Below are 18,681 nucleotides of genomic sequence, written 5' to 3'. Positions count from 1 at the left end.
CTGACAGGCAGCGGCTGCCAATCGCCTGGGACACCAGGCTCCGGGAGCGCAGGCATTTCCAGCACAATTTACCTCAATTACTGGACTCAACATCGAGTTCAACAATTTCAGACCAGAACCTCTGCACCTATTTTTTCCACGTGGCAGCTGTTGACCATCCTGCCATTCCCATTTACACCTCTTCGAGACTCATCTTTTGTTTCTTTACTTGTCCCATTACCATCTCCTTTTGCTTTGTACTATCATTCCTTTTGTCATTTAATCTCCACTGCCCTCCACCCTATCACAGACCTTCCCTTTTGTTCTTTCCTCCCCTCCCGCCTTTCCCTGCCCCTCGCACTTGCATAAAATCTGTTACATCTGTAACTTTTTCCAGTCCTGAGGAAAGGTCATCGACCTGAAACGTTAACTCTGTTTCTCTCTCCACAGATGCTGCCTGACCTGCTGAGTATTTCCAGCATTTTCTGTTTTTACCTCAATTACTTATTTGTTTGCAAATAAAAACTTGAAATTAACGAGACAGGATTAATTAAAAATGTCCGAGTAAAGGATCCCCTTGGAATGAGTGACCATAACGTGGTTGAATTCCATATTCAATTAGAGGGTGAGAAGGTTGGATCTCAAACAAGCGTGCTAAGCTTGAATAAAGGAGACTATGAAGGTATGAGAGCGGAATTGAGTAGAGTGGATTGGGAAAATAGATTAAAGGGTAAGACGATACATGATCAGTGGTGTACATTTAAGGAGTTATTTTACAACTTCCAAAAAATATATATTCCACTGAGAAGAAAAGGGTGTAAAAGAAAAGACAGCCATCCGTGGCTAAGTAAAGAAATTAAGGATAGTATTCGACTAAAAACAAGGGCATATAAGGTAGCCAAATCTAGTGGGAGGATAGAGGATTGGGAAAACTTTAAAAGACAGCAAAAAATAACAAAAAGATTGATTAAGAAAGGGAAGATAGATTATGAAAGTAAATTAGCAAAAAATATAAAAACAGATAGTAAGAGTTTTTATAGTTATATAAAAAGAAAAAGGGTGGCTAAAGTAAATGTTGGTCCCTTAGAGGATGAGACTGGGAAATTAATGGTGGGAAATATGGAGATGGCAAAAACACTGAATGAATATTTTGTATCAGTCTTTACAGTAGAAGACACTAAGAATATCCCAACACTGGACAAACAGGGGGCTAAAGGGGGGGAGGAGCTAAACATGATCAAAATCACTAAGGAAGTGGTACTCGGTAAAATAATGGGACTCAAGGCGGATAAATCACCTGGACCTGATGGCTTACATCCTAGGGTCTTGAGGGAAGTGGCGGTAGGGATTGTGGATGCATTGGTAATAATTTTCCAAAACTCCCTGGACTCGGCAAAGGTCCCGGCAGACTGGAAAACTGCTAATGTAACACCCTTATTTAAAAAGGGCAGTAGACAGAAGGCTGGAAACTATAGACCAGTTAGCCTAACATCTGTGGTAGGTAAAATTTTGGAGTCCATTATTAAGGAGACAGTAACAGGACATTTGGATAATCATAATTTAATAGGACAAAGTCAGCATGGTTTTATGAAGGGGAAGTCATGTTTGACAAATTTGCTGGAGTTCTTTGAGGAAGTAACATATAGGGTGGATAAAGGGGACCCAGTGGACATAGTGTATCTAGACTGCCAAAAGGCATTTGACAAGGTGCCACACAGAAGATTATTGCTTAAGATAAAAAATCACGGGATTGGGGGTAATATTCTGGCATGGATAGAGGATTGGCTATCCAACAGAAGACAGAGAGTTGGGATAAATGGTTCATTCTCAGACTGGCAATCAGTAACTAGTGGTGTTCCGCAGGGGTCAGTGCTGGGTCCCCAACTCTTTACAATCTATATTAACGATTTGGAGGAGGGGACCGAGTGTAACATATCAAAGTTTGCAGATGATACTAAGATGGGAGGGAAAGTAATGAGTGAGGAGGACATAAAAAAACCTGCAAGGGGACATAGACAGGCTAAGTAAGTGGGCAGAGATTTGGCAGATGGAATACAATACTGGAAAGTGTGAGGTTATGCACTTTGGCAGGAAAAATCGTAGAGCAAGTTATTATCTTAATGGCAAGAAACTAGAAAGTACTGAAGTACAAAAGGATCTGGGGGTCCTGGTGCACGAAACTCAAAAGGTTAGTATGCAGGTGCAGCAAGTGATTAAGAAGGCCAATGGAATGTTGGCTTTCATTGCTAGGGGGATAGAATATAAAAATAGGGAGGTATTGCTTCAGTTGTACATGGTATTGGTGAGACCGCACCTGGAATACTGCGTACAGTTTTGGTGTCCATACTTAAGAAAGGACATACTTGCTCTCGAGTCAGTACAAAGAAGGTTCACTCGGTTAATCCCGGGGATGAGGGGATGGACATATGAGGAGAGGTTGAGTAGATTGGGACTCTACTCATTGGAGTTCAGAAGAATGAGAGGCGATCTTATTGAAACATATAAGATTGTGAAGGGGTTGGATCGGGTGGATGCGGGGAGGATGTTCCCGATGATGGGTGAAACTAGAACTAGGGGGCATAGTCTTAGAATAAGGGGCTGCTCTTTCAAAACTGAGATGAGGAGGAACTACTTCACTCAGAGGGTGGTAGGTCCATGGAATATGCTGCCCCAAAAAGCTGTAGAAGCTACATCATTACATAAATTTAAAACAGAAATAGACAGTTTCCTAGAAGTAAAGGGAATTAAGGGTTATGGGGAGCGGGCAGGAATTTGGACATGAGTCTAGGTTCGGATTGGTCACGGCCCTGTGGGTAGCAGAGCGGGCCCAGGGGCCATGTAGCCTGATCCTGCTCCTATTTCGTGTGTCTAATTCTGTTAGATTCAGGAGATGGTTCTGTGATAGTGGATTGGCGGTTAGGATCAGATCAGCCATGATCTTATTGAATGGCGGAGCAGGCACGAGGGGCCGATTGGCCTACTCCTGCTCCTATTTCTTATGTTCTTATAAAGTAAAAGTTTTTCCATAGAATCTTACAGCACAGGAGGCCGCCATTTGGCCCATCTGTCTCTGGTAGAGCTAACCAATTAGTTCCACTCCCCTGCTCTTTCCCCCTTGCCCTCCAAATTTTCCTTTTTACATCAACAACTTGCATTTATACAGCGCCTTTACATAGTAAAACGTCCCAAGGCGCTTCACAGGAGCAGTTATCAAGCAAAATTTGACAACGTGTTACATATTAGGACAGGTGAGATGTTGGTTTTAAGGAGCATTTTAAAGGAGGAGAGGCTTAGGGAGGGAATTCCAGAACATAGGGTCCAGGAAGCTGAAGGCACAGTCACCAATACTGGAGCGATTAAAATTGGGGATGCGTGAGAGGCCAGAATTGGAGGAGCGCAGAGATCATGGAGGGTTGTAGGGCTGGAGGAGTTTACAGAGATAGGGAGGGGTGATGCCATGGACAAATTTTAAAACGAGAATGAGAATTTTAAAATCAAGGCGTTGCTGGACCAAGGGCCAGTGTGCACAGGGGTGATTTTTAAAGCATATATGCACCTCCCTTTTGAATGTTACTGTTGAATCTGCTTCCACCACCCTTTCAGGCAGTGCATTCCAAATCATGAGTAAAAATATTATTCATCTCACCCTTGGCTTTTTTGCCAAGTACCTTAAATCTGTTTCCTATGGTTTTTGACCCCTCCCCCGCCACTAGTGGAAATAGTTTCTCCCTATCTACTCTATCAAAATCCCTCATAATTTTGACCATTACTAAATCTCCCCTTAACCTTCCCTGCTCTAAGGAGAACATTCCCAGCTTCTTTAGTCTCTCCACATAACTGATCCCTTGTACCATTACGATAAATCTCCTCTGCACCATCTCCAGGGCATTGACATCTTCTTAAAGTATGGTGCCCAAAATTAGACACAATACTTAAGCCAGTACTTGCCAGTGATTTATAAAGGTTTACCATCACTTCCTTGCTTTTATACTCTATTTATAAAGCTAAGGATCCCATATACTTTTATGACCGCCTTATCTACTTGTCATGATACCTTCAAAGATTTGTGTATATAACAAAATATATTAAGAGTAAGAATGGGTAAGGAAATGTGGGTCTATTATTGATACTGTAATAGACAAGTTAATGACAGATTTATTAAATGTGTACTTTGTATCTGTTTTCACAGAGGAAGAGGATAAAATACCAGTGACAGAAGGGAAACTAAAAAATAAATCAAGGGGAGGATCTTTTGAATCAATAGAAGTAAAAAATGGCAATGGAGAAAATAATGGGACTTAGGATAGATAAGTCTCCAGAACATGATGGTTTCCACCCCAGGGTATTAAAAGTTGAGGAAATTGCAGAAGAGTTAGTTATAATCTTTCAAAGCTCTCTTGATTTGGAAATTGTGCCATTAGATTGGAAATTTGCTAATGTCACTCCATTATTTAAGATGAGTAGGAGCAAGGAACCAGATAACCACAGGCCTGCCAGTTGTGGGAAAGCTACTAGATTCTGTCATTAGGATTAGAGTGACTCAACACTTGAACAAAATGATCAGAGAGGCATCATGGCTTTGTTAAAGCTAAATTATGTTTGACTAATCTAGTTGAATTTTTGGAGGAGGTCACTCAAGGGCGTGTAATTGGCAAATGAATTTTAATATAGACAAGTGTGAGGTGGTGCATTTTGGTAGGAAGAATAAGGAAGCCACATACTCCTTGGAAAATAAGAGTCTAGAGGGATAGAATTGTAAATTATGTTAAACTTATATAGAACTCTGGTTAGATCACACTTAACTGGCCTCCATATTATAAAAAGAATATAGAGGCACTGGAGAAGGTGTAAAAAAGATTTACAAGGATGATACCAGAACTGAGAGGGTATACTTGTCAGGAAAGGCTGAACTGGCTGGGGCTCTTTTCTCTAGAAAAGATAAGGCTGAGCGGTGGCCTGATAGAGGTCTTTAAGAAAGGGTTCGATAGGATAGATGTAGAGATGTTTCCACTTGTGAAGATCACCAAAACTAGGGGCCATAAATATAAGATAGTCATAAAATTGGTGATATCCTTTTGACTTGGGTTGGAAATTAGTTGGGGGGTAGGAGACAGAGGGTGGGGATAAAGGGTAGGTACTCTGATTGGCAGGATGTGACAACTGGTGCTCCCCGGGACCTTGAGACCTCAGCTTATCACCATATTTATTAATGGCTTGGATGAAGGACTAAGGTTGTATATCCAAGATTGCAGATTACTCTAAGTTTGCAGGAACAGTAAGTAGTGCAGATGGGACAGGAAGTTACAAAGCAACATAACAGATTAAGCATATGGGCAAAACTATGGCATATAGATTTCAATGTGGGCAAGTGTAAGGTCATCCACTTTAGACCCAAGAAAGATTAATTTGAGTATTTTCTAAATGGTGAGAAAATGGTGTAGCGGATCAGAGAGATTTGAGAGTCCAACCAATGTTCCCTTTAAGCTGCACGGCCGCGCAGTGCTCTGGAGCTCCCACGCAGCTGGCTCACCAGCTTTTAAATGCAAAAACCACACATACACAGATTTGTGAATAGGCCATGCAGCCCGTTAAAGGGGCCCCGCTGTAAGAAATCGTGGATTGGAAGAAATAATAGTCTGTTACACGTTCCCTAGCTCAGCAATTTGCCTAAGTTGACGACACTGAAGGATTCCGGTCATGTCAGAAAAAGAGTTGTACAGAGAGCTGAATTACGAGGTCAGACCACAAAAACGGGCCTTCAGGTGGGCATAGCTAAGCCTGATAAGGGATGCAGCAAGGAGCCATAGGATAAGATGTCTTTAGAAACACAAGACATTTAGAACAGAGATAGGGAAATAGCTGACCTCAGCAAGATGGGAGGGGGGAGGGGCTATCAGAGGTACCCTCTCCCTTGTAATTGGACAATGCGATGGGTAGAAATGATTGACACCAGGTATCCACCATCCCATTGAAATAAGGTATAAAAACAGGCGACGGAGAGAGGAAGACAGGCAGTTAGGGGTGAAGGCTTCTCAGAGGTGGATGCAGGCTGGCAACGGCCTAACACCTTGGTCAAGTTTAGCCTCTAAGGTGGATCGATGCTGGCCAATGGCCTAACACCTCCAACAGCTCAAGGGACAACCCAATGGAAGTGACCACTGCCGCAAGCTGCAAGGAGCCGCCCATTCCAAGACCACCGTTCTACCTCACCGTCCGTCCGGTCATTCCATTCCGCTCCGGGGCTGTAGATCGCCCTCATCTGTCACGGGTTGTATGTCTACTGTATCTATTTCAATCGCATGTAGTAACTGATTACGCTTAAACTGTAGTTCTTTAATAAAACACCTTACAACTCCTAAGACCCTTTGGGTAATGTGTGTGTGACCTATGATCCAGATTCTTACACTGCAGCCCCCAAAAAAGAGGACATTGAGTTCAAGTAGACAAATAATTGAAAACCAGTTCTAACGAAAGGTCATCAACCTGAAAATTCTCATCCTTGTTTTCAAATCCCTATCTCTGTAATCTCCTCCAGCACCCCCTGCCGAGATATCTGCACTCCTCTAATTTTGCCCTCGAGCATCCTTGATTATAATTGCTCATCTATTGGTGGTTGTGCCTTCTGTTACCTTGGCCCCAAGTTCTGGAATTCCCTCCCTAAACCTCTCCATTTCTCTTTCCTCCTTTAAGACGGTCCTTAAAACCTACCTCTTTGACCAAGCTTTTGGTCATCTGCCCATATATCTCATGTGGCTCAGTGTAAAATTTTTTGTCTTATAATACTCCTGTGAAGTGCTTTGATGTTTTACTACATTAAAGGCGCTATATAAATACAACCTGTTGAAACATTAACTCGGTTTCTCTCTCCACAGATGCTGCCTGACATGCTGAGTATTTACAGCATTTTCTGTTTTGATTTCAGATTTCCAGCATCCGCAGTATCTAGCTTTTTTTTAATTGAAAACTAGTAGACGGGTACAATAAGCCATCAAAAACACTAATTGGATTTTATCGCAAAGGAGCTGAAATACAAACTTTCACTACTGCTATGTGATTTCCAAAGGAGTTTTCATTCTCGATAATTTTCATGGATACATAGAAGTGGAAGAGTAGACGAGCATACAAACCAAGTCCTGGCCTGCTCTGCGACTGTCCAACCTTGTTGTCAAACACTTCTGGGAATTGCAGGTAGATGCGTGCCTGTAATTGGCCACCAGGTCAAGTTTCTTCAGATGACAGTTTGTTTGGCGTAAATAAGGAAAATACTAAGAGACTAAAATCAGAGATTTGGGTGTCCTTGAAACACAAAGTTAGCATGCAGGTACAGCAAGCAATTAGGAAGGCAAATGGCATGTTGGCCTTTATTGCAAGGGGGCTGGAGTACAACAGTAAAGAACTCTTACTACAATTGTACAGGGCTTTGGTCAGAGCACACCTGGAGTACTGTGCACAGTTTTGGTCTCCTTATCTGAGGAAGGACATACTTGCCTTAGAGGCGGTGCAACTAGATTGATCCCTGGAATGAGAGGGTTTTCCTATGAGGAGAGATTGAGCCTATACACTCTGGTGTTTAGAAGAATGAGAGGTGATCTCATTGAAACATGCAAGATTCTGAGGGGGATTGACAGGGTAGATGCGGAGAGATTGTTTCCCCTGGCTGGAGAGTCTAGAACTAGGCATAGTCTCAGGATAAGAGGTCAGCCATTTAAGACTGAGATGAGGAGGAATTTTTTCCAGAGGGTTGTGAATCTTTGGAATACTCTACCCCAAAAGGCTGTAGATGCTGAATCGTTGAGTATATTCAAGGCTGAGATAGGTAGATTTTTGGACTCGAGAGGAATCAGGGGATATGGGGATAGGGCAGGAAAGTGGAGTTGAGGTCGAAGATCAGCCATGATCATACTGAATGGCGGAGCCGGCTCAAAAGGCCGTATTGCCTACTCCTGTTCCTATTTTTTATGTTCTAATGTATAGGTAAATTTAATAACTAATTTCTAAACTTTTACATCTTTATTATATTGCAAAACTTACCAATCATAAGTTCTCCACATCATGCAGAAACTAGGATGTGTTCTACAATATTTTAAAAACATTTGGAGCAATTTGATTGACTTCCATTTTTTATTGGTGCATATTACTATTAATGTTTGATTTGTTGTTTTTCATAGGTCCTTAGTAGTTCCCACTTGGTAGTTTTACTGACTCCTTTTATTATGTCCGATTCATAGGCTTCCTAGGTCTTCAACTGATTTGTGCTCTTTAATGAATGCATAATTTAAACCAATCAGATGCAAATGTGATAGATATTTGCAATGATAGAGGCATGCCAGTGTAACAATGAAGTGACAGACAAAACATATGCTGTATGTGAGAGGTAGAAGCGATCAGACTGTCCTTGGCGTTGCTCATGGGTAGACTGGCGTACAGGTGCGATGGTTAGCTCCTAACCCGGCCTGTTCCTTTATGATCTCTGCTCGAGTATTCCCTGTTGAGATTCAGGTAATTGTGGGTGTTTAGATATTCCTTATGTCAATTACAGGTTAGTAATAAAATGATCTATATATTAAATCTTGCAAAGGACACAGACCACTGTCCACAAACCTTATTTCCCGTTGTCACAATTTTTGGTTACATTTTTCCCATTCAACGTTCCTGTATCGATTATGTAGGTGCAGGCACTGGCCACTATGCAGCTCTGCCAAGCAAGTCTCTATAGTCTCTCGCCCAATTAATTTGCCAGCTTATATATATTATAATAACCCAGCTATTCACCAACTGACCATGGGAGATGCTACCACAATCTACTAGTTGCTTGAAAATACCAGACTGCATGATGTAATAACTGGCTTCCTTTCTCATTTTTAAAGATTGTTTTCATCTGTAACAAAGTGTGATGGATGTACACTAGATATAGGAATAGTAGGCCTTTCAGCTCCTCGAGCCTGTTCCTCCATTCAATCAGGTCATGGCTGATCTGTATCTCAACTCCACATGGGGTCGCTTAGTTGAAAAATAGCATCCTACTACTTCCCTCTAATGTTATTCCCACTCTCCAATCTGCACTCAGTACATCCCAGATTTGTTTCTTTATTGGGCAATAACATTAATAAAATTTCTTTGTTGAGGAGTGTTGGCCAAGACACTGGGAGAATTCCTTCCTCTTCAAATAATGCATGGGTTCTTCAACATCCAACGGAAAGAGCTGATAAGGCTTCAATTTAACATCTCATCGAAAGTACATCACCAATGGCAATGCAGCACTCCCTCAGTCATACCTTGGAGTGTCAGCCTAGGTTAGGTTCTCAACTTCTGGAGTGGGATTTGAACCAAACCTTCTATATCAGAGGTAAGTGTATTACCAACTGAGCCAAGCTGACAAGGATTATGGTTCAAGGAATGGTTGAGGAAGTCAGGTCCATACTCATTGGAAAACAGGAGACTTCCAGGTGACAGAAATGTTCAATATTTTGAAGGGGATTTCTAACATTGTTCCAGGCAAATTTGTTCATTATGTGAAGGGTTCAAACCCCAGGGGACAAGTTAAAATATGGAAGTTAGAAATAAGATGGGAGACCCGGTCGAATGTTTTCACCTAAAGGGTAATCGAGTTGTATAATAAGTGGCCAAGGACAGACATTGGATCAGAGTAGGAATGGGTTCAAGACAAATGGTTAATTTCCTGAAGACAGAAGGATATGGTGCAGTGGTTGGAGAAGATCCAAATAAGGATGGGCTTTGTTGAGTCCAGTGGCTTTTTTCTGTTCCTAAAAATTCTGCAGTTAATTCTGAGTTTGAGGTTATCGAGAATCTCATTTATTAACGCCTCACGTTTAGGCAAGAGATGGAGCAGCGAAGATTCACGAGGATGCTGCTTGCTGAAAATATATATGAGGACTAGAAAAATTGGGGCTTTTTTTTTTTTTTTAAATAGAGGAGTTGAAGGGGTGATTTACTAGATATGTTTAAAATTATGAAGGGATGGAACAGAGTAGATGGAAACCCTGTTTCCAGTGGTTGAGGGATCGAGAACCAAGGAACATCGATATAAGATAAAAAGCGAGACACTTAGGACAGACAGAAGAAACTTTTTCACACAGCTGGTTATGAGGCTGTGGCCACACTACCAGAGTTAGTGATTGAAGCAAAGACAACGTCAACATTTAAGAATAGGTTAGACAGGTGGGTTGAAGGCATAGTGGTTAGCACTGTTGCCTCACAGCGCCAGGGACCCGGGTTCAAATCCGGCCTCGGGTGACTGTCTGTGTGGAGTTTGCACATTCTCCCTGTGTTTGCGTGGGTTTTCTCCGGGTGCTCCGGTTTCCTCCCACAGTCCAAAGATGTGCGGGTTAGGTTGATTGGCCATGATAAAAAATTGGCCCTTAGTGTTAGGGGGGATTAAATACGTGGGGATAGGGCTTGTGTGGGATGGCTGTCGGTGTAGGGACCGGGTGCTAGGGTTTGGATGATCAGCCATGATCTCGTTGAATGGCGGAGCAGGCTCGAAGGGCCGTATGGCCTACTCCTGCTCCTATCTTCTATGTTTCTATGAAAGGGGGAATCTGAGGGATATGGGAACTGGACGGGCACATGGGATTGGGAATACTGCTTGCAAGGAGGATGGACACCAACATGAATGGGCTGGGCTGAATAGCCTGTTTCTGTGTTGTAATTTCTATGCAACTCACTAGACTTGAGAGCATTGTTTAGGGATTGGTGAATAGTTGTGGCCGGTAAAGAATATAAAAAGTGGTCAGCTAGCTGTTGCATTTCAGTTGTGCCTGTATTAACCTCTCGCACTACTATTTCTCAGTGCAAGCGCACAATCTCTTGCTTGGCAGTGCTCCCAGCCACAAAGCTGACAGCACTAACCGTAACAACCACTCACTGTCACATAGAAGCTGCTTTATGTGCAGTTATGTCCCAGCATGTACTTGTTCAGGGTCTGTCAAATCAGTGTCGCAGTAGAGAAGTGAAAGGTACAGATAAAAGAATCACTGACATGGGCCGAGGTGGTCTCCGGTGGCGGGTGGCCGGTGATGAATCATCCGTTGTGTTCAGGGCCCTGGCATCACCTGCTGAACAGCCAATGGTGACAATGAGTCACCCAAAATAGGGACATAGAAACAGGATGAGGGCATTCAGCCCCGAGTCTGCTCCAAAGGAACAGAAGGAGGCCATTCAGCCCCTCGAGTCTGCTCGATAGGAACAGAAAGCCTAGTTTATGAAACCTGCCCTCATAATTTAATCTTTTAAGCCCTGGTATCAATCTGGAGGGTGCAAGGAATTGGAGGATGTACCAGCCCGGAGAGACAAACTAACTCTATAATCATCCATTTAACAATGCTACAGAATTCCTCAGATAATGCTTGGGAAATAAGTAAGAGAATTCTGAATCAACACCAGCAGGACCACAGATGGGAATGTTTATTACAATGTAACCTAATCTTAAAAATAGAGATAATTACAGAAACAGAGCTTTTAAAAACATGGAATAAAAAAATAAAATGAGAATTACATTTGGCTTCAGAAGCTTTCCGATGTGGACTAATCAGCTTATATCAAATAAGAAGTGCAAACGTGACAATGTGATAATACTCAAATCGCAGCAACTAACATCCACCACACTGAATATTCCAGGTTTTACAGACAATTGTAATGTGGGCCAGAGACTGGAACCCAGGTCAGCTGTGCTCACCTGGTGAAGTCCTTGTGTTTTGCTATCCTTGAATGTTGTGGGCCTGGAGGTTTGGAAAGAGCTGTTTTTAGCACTGTTGCCCGTGGCGGATAAATCCTAATCGGAGCTAAATGTGAGAAATAATGGGAACCTGGATTTAAACTTCACACATGGTCACAGTGCTGCATGGTCCCGGGGGTGAGGGGTGTCTCATGGTGCATGGTCCCGGGTGGTTTGTCCCGTGACGTGCGATCCCGTGGTTCGCGGTCCCGGGGGAGGGGGGGGTTGTCTAGTGATGTGCCGTCCCGGGGGGGGGGGGGGGGGGGGTTGTCCTGTGGTGCGCGGTCCCAGATCGTGTTGTGGTCCACAGTCCAATTCTTGTCTGAAACAGCTCAAAACTGAATTCAAACTAAACTCGTCCTCTGCCTCAGAAATCGGGCAGAGATTCATGCAATGGACAACAACCCAGGTCCCAAACAGGACACTGGTATTCTGCACTGTCCCATCAGTAAAAGCAGGACTGAAGAAAGTGCTCTGTAATAAACAGCATGGAGATCATCTGGAGTTACTGTACCTCTTACAGAACATGGGGTCCCAGCTCATCACACACCAAGAGCATTTCTGAAACACAAATAATAATTGTAAATACTGCTGGTGCTCAGTGATTATAAACTGCTGGGGTTCAGGTCAATAAGGGCTGTCCAGTAATCTTTGTCAAAATGATCAAAGCTTAGAGACCACTGCGCTGGTCTAAGGAGACTGTAATGGCAGATCAGGTGCAATAAGCAAACTGAAATACAAAACTAAGATTTCTAAAAGTTTTTTTTTTTTTTTTTTATAAATGTGCTTCAAATTAAGTCCCAAATCAAACTTTTTTTGAAGTTCCAAACAGATTGAAATGTGCAAAGGCAAAACTTTATAACCATATAAAATGCAGAATTAATAAAAAAAGGGAGTTTAGAACAAGAGCCTCTGAATGAAGGCTCAATATTGGAGCCTTTCCCTTTCATTTCATTTTATGACCAGTCAGCTCTGGGTTCCCTTTGTGTAGTTTAACCCTTCACATATGCAGTTTGCTTCTCTAAAATTAAATGATCAAATTCATTTTAAAAACATGGAATTGTTTTTCCTCCTCAGCTATCTGAACTTCGAGCGTTACAGAAAACGGAATGAAAGACTCACCTTGCCCTCAATGGATGTGCAAACTTCATTTCCCTTATATTATAATTGAGAAGCCCAGGTGAAGGGACGAGGCCCACAGTGCAACACTCGCCAAGGCCGACCGTGGGAGAGAAGACCGGGGAAAGGCAGCGTGCCAGTTTCTAAACAATCTCGGACAAATCCTCGACCAGCAGCTCCTTCTTCTCACTGATTCCAGCAGCTTTAGTCACATTCCTCAGCATACTAACAGACGATTTGTTTTCAATCACCTTAACCCCATGTACCCCCACCCCCCAGGCTGTCGCACTGATGGCAAAAGGTGACTCTGCTACAATTTCAGCTACTAAGAAATCAAAGGCTTCATTTGGGGCCTCGTTACACCAATTCCAATACAATTTATTTCAGACCTGCCACTGATTGTTCTCTTCAATGTGATCAGGGATCAACAATATTCTTTATTGTAGTGGTGTCATGCAATACATTATTTGCACTGATTGGGGGAGCTGTACATCCCAAGTTATAACCGAAACCATGTTACCATGGAGATCACAGCAAGGGTATCACTGCAAGGCTCAGACTGAACTGTAGTGGTTACTAATGGCAACAAAACTCCTCCCACCAGGAGTCTCTGCCGTTCTGAAACATAACAAACCGCCAATGCTGGAAATACACAGTAGGTCCTTCAGCAGACAGGTCACTGTTTGGGGTGAAGATCCTATCTTTGCTCCTTTCAGTTGGGGGACTACGTATTTCCAGCATTTTCTGTCTGTACCTTTCAAACCAAAACCCCAGGTTTGTGCCCATGAACAGATTAACCTGCTGAACTGCAATATCCAGTGATTCTGGCTGCAGATTTAGTGTTTGAACAAAACGCCAAAGAAACAAAAGAACAATAGTGTCAGACTGTTACCTATTTCTCAACGACTCGGTTAGTCAGTTCCTCTGATTTTGTCTCGTTAGTGCTTTCGTGGTTTTGTGCCTTTTCCAGACCTGTCCTTTTGATACTGATCTGACCAACCATGAGCGCTGTGCAAAGTCAACCAACTGCAAAACTCAGTAAAATGTTTGAATGACTTCACTCACTGCAAAACCCTCGGACTGCTGGAGGCCCAACTGCAGTAGCTTATCTAATATAAAAGGAACCGCTCCCTTTCACTGCTGCCCTGCCTCACATGAATACAGACATACAAACACCGCAGTTAGTTCCACAATTAACAAAATCAGCCACCGACTACTTTAAACAGGGGCGAGCAGTGCTGCGAATTATAGGCTAACGTCAGGGGCCGAGGTCCTTCAGTGGCTGTCGCATGTTAATTCGGCACCAGTTTGGCAGGTGGATGAGGAGTGGGACTGGCACCGAGGAATGTCCTGCCTTTTTAGATGGCCCCTGAAAATCAAAGTCATCGCAGTACAGGGCAGAAGGTTCTGGAATGTTGCACTGTGAGGAAGAGTATCAGATCGTCATGTTGTGCTGCCGCAGTTTCATCATTAGAAAATCGTGGCTCAAATTATGTCGTGTGATAATTCCAACAATCTAAAGCAAAGGAATAATAAAAATAGATTCAGATGACAGAATTTCATCAAACTCCACAAGCACACATGCTCAGCACAGTTCCTGAAAGTTCCCTCCCTCCTATTTTTATTTTATTAAACTGGTCATTGAATCAGAACCATTTCCTTAACTCTGAAATGGTTTTCATTAAGTAACACAACACTATGCCAATTCGTCATGTTTACTGATATCATTAATCACAGGGGGCCTCCCATGAGAATCCGATAAAATTCCACCTCAATCCCTGAAGGTAATCAGGTAAAACACGCATGAAACTGATCAATCGCTGCCCTGTCAGTTCCATTTCACAGAAAGGATTCCAGCATCTCCAGCTATCATGATCCACAGACTATTCGATTATCTGGGTCTGATCCGACCCCAAATATTGATGCGAGGGCAGAGTAAGAGCCCAGAACCTTGCTGGAGGTTCAGGGTGAGCTGGGTTATGCTCTCGAGTAAGGCAGCTAACCGCAAAAAGTGGAGCCGAACTGGTAAAAATTAAAATGGCAGTTTGTCCATTTCAAAATCACAGAACTAAGGATCCCTATAATGGAGCCCCCAGGATTTCATTAATAGTGCAATTTAAAATAGTCATTAAACATGTCTGCCTGACTGGCTGCAATAAATCATTTCTTTCTACTGCAGCAGCACATTCAGCATTAATCAGGCTCCGACTCTCAATCCAAACTCAAAATATTTGGTAAGAAGTGCAAAGCAGACACATCAGAATCAGAGACTGCCCATCAATCCCTGGGATCCACACCTGTTCTCATTGTGCATCTGTTTTTACTAATATTTCAGAGAAAGCAGAATAGGAGACAGCTGCACCTGGGATTTCAGAAACAGTGGGAAACATTTTCAGGAAAATAACGAATTGGAGTGAGCACAGGTCAGTAATAGAAAAAACAACATGTGCTGAACTCACCGATAGCCTCCGCTGACACCCGCTGCCCCAACACCCCACCCCCATGCTGACCTCCCACCTACCCTCTCACCCCCATGCTGACCTCCCACCTACCCTCTCACCCCCATGCTGACCTCCCGCCCACCCGCTCACCCCCATGCTGACCTCCCGCCTACCCTCTCACCCCCATGCTGACCTCCCGCCCACCCTCTCACCCCCATGCTGACCTCCCACCCACCGTCTCACCCCCATGCTGACCTCCCGCCCACCCTCTCACCCCCATGCTGACCTCCCACCTACCCTCTCACCCCCATGCTGACCTCCCACCTACCCTCTCACCCCCATGCTGACCTCCCGCCCACCCTCTCACCCCCATGCTGACCTCCAACCTACCCTCTCACCCCCATGCTGACCTCCCGCCCACCCTCTCACCCCCATGCTGACCTCCCACCTACCTTCTCACCCCCATGCTGACCTCCCGCCCACCCTCTCACCCCCATGCTGACCTCCCACCTACCCTCTCACCCCCATGCTGACCTCCCGCCCACCCTCTCACCCCCATGCTGACCTCCCACCTACCCTCTAACCCCCATGCTGACCTCCCACCTACCCTCTCACCCCCATGCTGACCTCCCACCTACCCTCTCACCCCCATGCTGACCTCCCACCTACCCTCTCACCCCCATGCTGACCTCCCACCTACCCTCTCACCCCCATGCTGACCTCCCACCTACCCTCTCACCCCCATGCTGACCTCCCGCCCACCCTCTCACCCCCATGCTGACCTCCCGCCCACCCTCTCACCCCCATGCTGACCTCCCACCTACCCTCTCACCCCCATGCTGACCTCCCGCCCACCCTCTCACCCCCATGCTGACCTCCCGCCCACCCTCACCCCCCCCCCGTGCTGATCCACCGCCCGACCCCCCACCAATCCCATGTCCAGTCAGGTGATTCCCTCGTCTCTAACTCACCTCTCCCACAGCGTTGACCACTGGCAGGTGTCTCAGTCCCATGGTGCGGAACAGGTTAAAGACCTGAGACACGTGAGTGTTTGGCGAGACTGTGTACGGACAGGGATTCATGTACGGTGTGATATCCTACAGCAGAGACAAGACAACTGGTTCAACACATGGTAACATACCAGACCTTAATCAGGAGACAGCAATTTGCAAAGTAAACCATCATCACCCTCTTATATATATTAACCAGCCAGGAGCACTACTCACAAACCTGTTGCCCATACACAGAACACTCCAATAGTCCTGTGTTGACCTTTTAAACAAACATTAGTATCCACAGTAGCTCAGTGGATGGCACTCTCACCTGAGTCAGAGGTTGTGGGTTTAAGTCCCACTCGAGAGATAGGAGCACATAATCCAGGCTGACACTCCCAGTGCAGTACTGAGGGAGTGCTGCGCTGTCAGAGGTGCCGTCTTACGGATGAAACGTTAAACCCGAGGCCCCGTCTGCCCTCTCAGGTGGATGTAAAAGATCCCACGGCACTATTCAAAAAAGAGCAGGGGAGTTCTCCCCAGTGTGCTGGGCCAATATTTATTCCCCAACCAACATCACTAAAAACAGATTATCTGGACATCATCACATTGCTGTTTGTGGGATCTTGCTGTGCACATTTTGGCTGCCGTGTTTCCTACATTACATCAGTGACTGCACCTCAGCTCCCCATGTGGTGCAGCGAGCGGGTCCCAGCTCCCTTTGCCACAAGGGATCGATCTTAAAGCTCAGGGTGATGTGTGCGTTAACATGTTTGATTTGAGCAGATACTGCATGGGACTGAAGACAGGTAGAGGCCAGTCACAGCACTCGGGCTAACCCCTGCTCCTGGGTAAGCAGGCCTGGCCAGTCACAGCACTCGGGCTAACCCCTGCTCCTGGGTAAGCAGGCCTGGCCAGTCACAGCACTCGGGCTAACCCCTGCTCCTGGGTAAGCAGGCCTGGCCAGTCACTGAGTACTGTACCTGACTGATGCTGGACCAGCAAGTTTGAGCCTTGGGGGTTAAGGACATGACACCTTCTGTGACCATGACCGTGGGGCTTTATCCTTCCTCATCCCTGACATTCCTGCAACGTGCAATGCAGTTTATCGCATCACCTTCCCCCAACACCTCTTATCCATCATTCTGCCCCATGGGACTGCCAGGGAGCCGTACTCCAACACAGCTGGCAGGTAGAGGCAGCCAGAGACAACCAGGGAACCGTACCCAGAGACTGCCACAGACCGCACCCCAAGGATCTATCCTTGTCCCCTCTTTTTTGACATGATCTGCAGGATTGGGATCAGCTTTCACACAGATGCTAATTATACCCAGATCTGCCTTTCCAGCACTTCATCCAGCTGCCTCGATGCCATCAGACTGCTTGTCTGACATCCACTCTCTGCTTCTCCAGCTCAAAATCAGGAAGACTGAAGCCATTGTCTTTGGCCCCCTCCTCTGCCACTGACCCATCCCCTTCCCCAGCCACACGCTCAGGCTGAATACGACTACAGGAAACTTTCGATTAACCGGCCCCTAAATAACCGGAAATGTCGGTTAACCGGCAAAATTCAGGAGTCAGTTTCAGCTAACTTTTATAACTTTTATTACTTGCACAGCAACAAATTGAGGAAGGCAAGGGTTTGGCTGCAGCTGTTGCTAAGCTACAGAGACGCTTGCAACTTCTGGACGTTGTTCTGAAGCTGGGTTTGTTGCTTCATACGGAGCTCTAAGGTCCGTATCTTTCACTACAGCATTCGGTTATCCGGAATTGTTGCTGAACTGGCACCACGTCGGTCCCGTCCGTGCCGGATACCAGAAAGTTTCCTGTATTATCTCGTCATCCTGTTCAACCCCGAGCTGAGCTTTAAACACCACATCCTATCCACCTCTGCAATGTTGCCCCATGCCTTACCTCAGCTCCTCGGTCACTGAAAACCTGATACATGCCTTCATCATCTGCAGTCTCAACTACCCTAACACGCCCCTTGCTGGCAGCTTCCATAAACTACAACTTGTCCAAAACGCTGCAGTTCGTATCCTGGAGCTGGAGAAAAGAGGATGGAATTCCTAAACTGTGTTCAGGACTCCTTCCTGAAACAATACAATAGTCAGCCTACGAGGGTGGAGGTGTTACTAGATCTGGTTATGAACAATTAAATAGATCAGTTGGATGAGCTAAATGTGGGTGCGCACCTAGGGAAGAGTGACCAAACTAGGAGAAGGTCCTAGATCCAACTAGAAAAGGAAAAAAGTCAGTACAAACACGAGAACACCAGATTGGATTAGGGCAGAATTTAGAAAGATGAGGAGTGAGCTAGCTGAGGGGAGGTGGAAAGAGAAATGATCACAAAGGACTGTAGAGCAACAGTGGGGTGATTTTTGACAGAGATTGCAAAGGTACAGAATAAGTATAT

General features: G+C 44.9%; 1 protein-coding gene across 2 annotated transcripts in view; it reads right to left on the bottom strand.

The window, feature by feature from the left end:
• Window positions 1-11,385: 11,385 nt before the first annotated feature.
• Window positions 11,386-18,681, bottom strand: part of clcn6 (Cl-/H+ antiporter 6) — a 47,257-nt gene continuing 39,961 nt past the window's right edge. For both annotated transcript variants that reach the window (XM_085967137.1, XM_085967136.1), the window contains 2 exons: window positions 16,245-16,370; window positions 11,386-14,348 (listed from right to left, as the gene is read on the bottom strand). In XM_085967137.1, coding sequence (XP_085823263.1) covers window positions 14,268-14,348; window positions 16,245-16,370 — 207 coding nt within the window. In that variant the 3' untranslated portion in view covers window positions 11,386-14,267. The remainder of the gene's footprint in view (window positions 14,349-16,244; window positions 16,371-18,681) is intronic.

This window comes from Somniosus microcephalus, chromosome 25 (genome assembly GCF_052327205.1).
Source record: "Somniosus microcephalus isolate GS21.2 chromosome 25, FLI_Smic_1.0, whole genome shotgun sequence".
In the NCBI taxonomy this organism is placed as follows: domain Eukaryota; kingdom Metazoa; phylum Chordata; class Chondrichthyes; order Squaliformes; family Somniosidae; genus Somniosus; species Somniosus microcephalus.
Note: the sequence above shows the minus strand (reverse complement) of the source record. Positions and strands in the feature narration are given on the sequence as shown.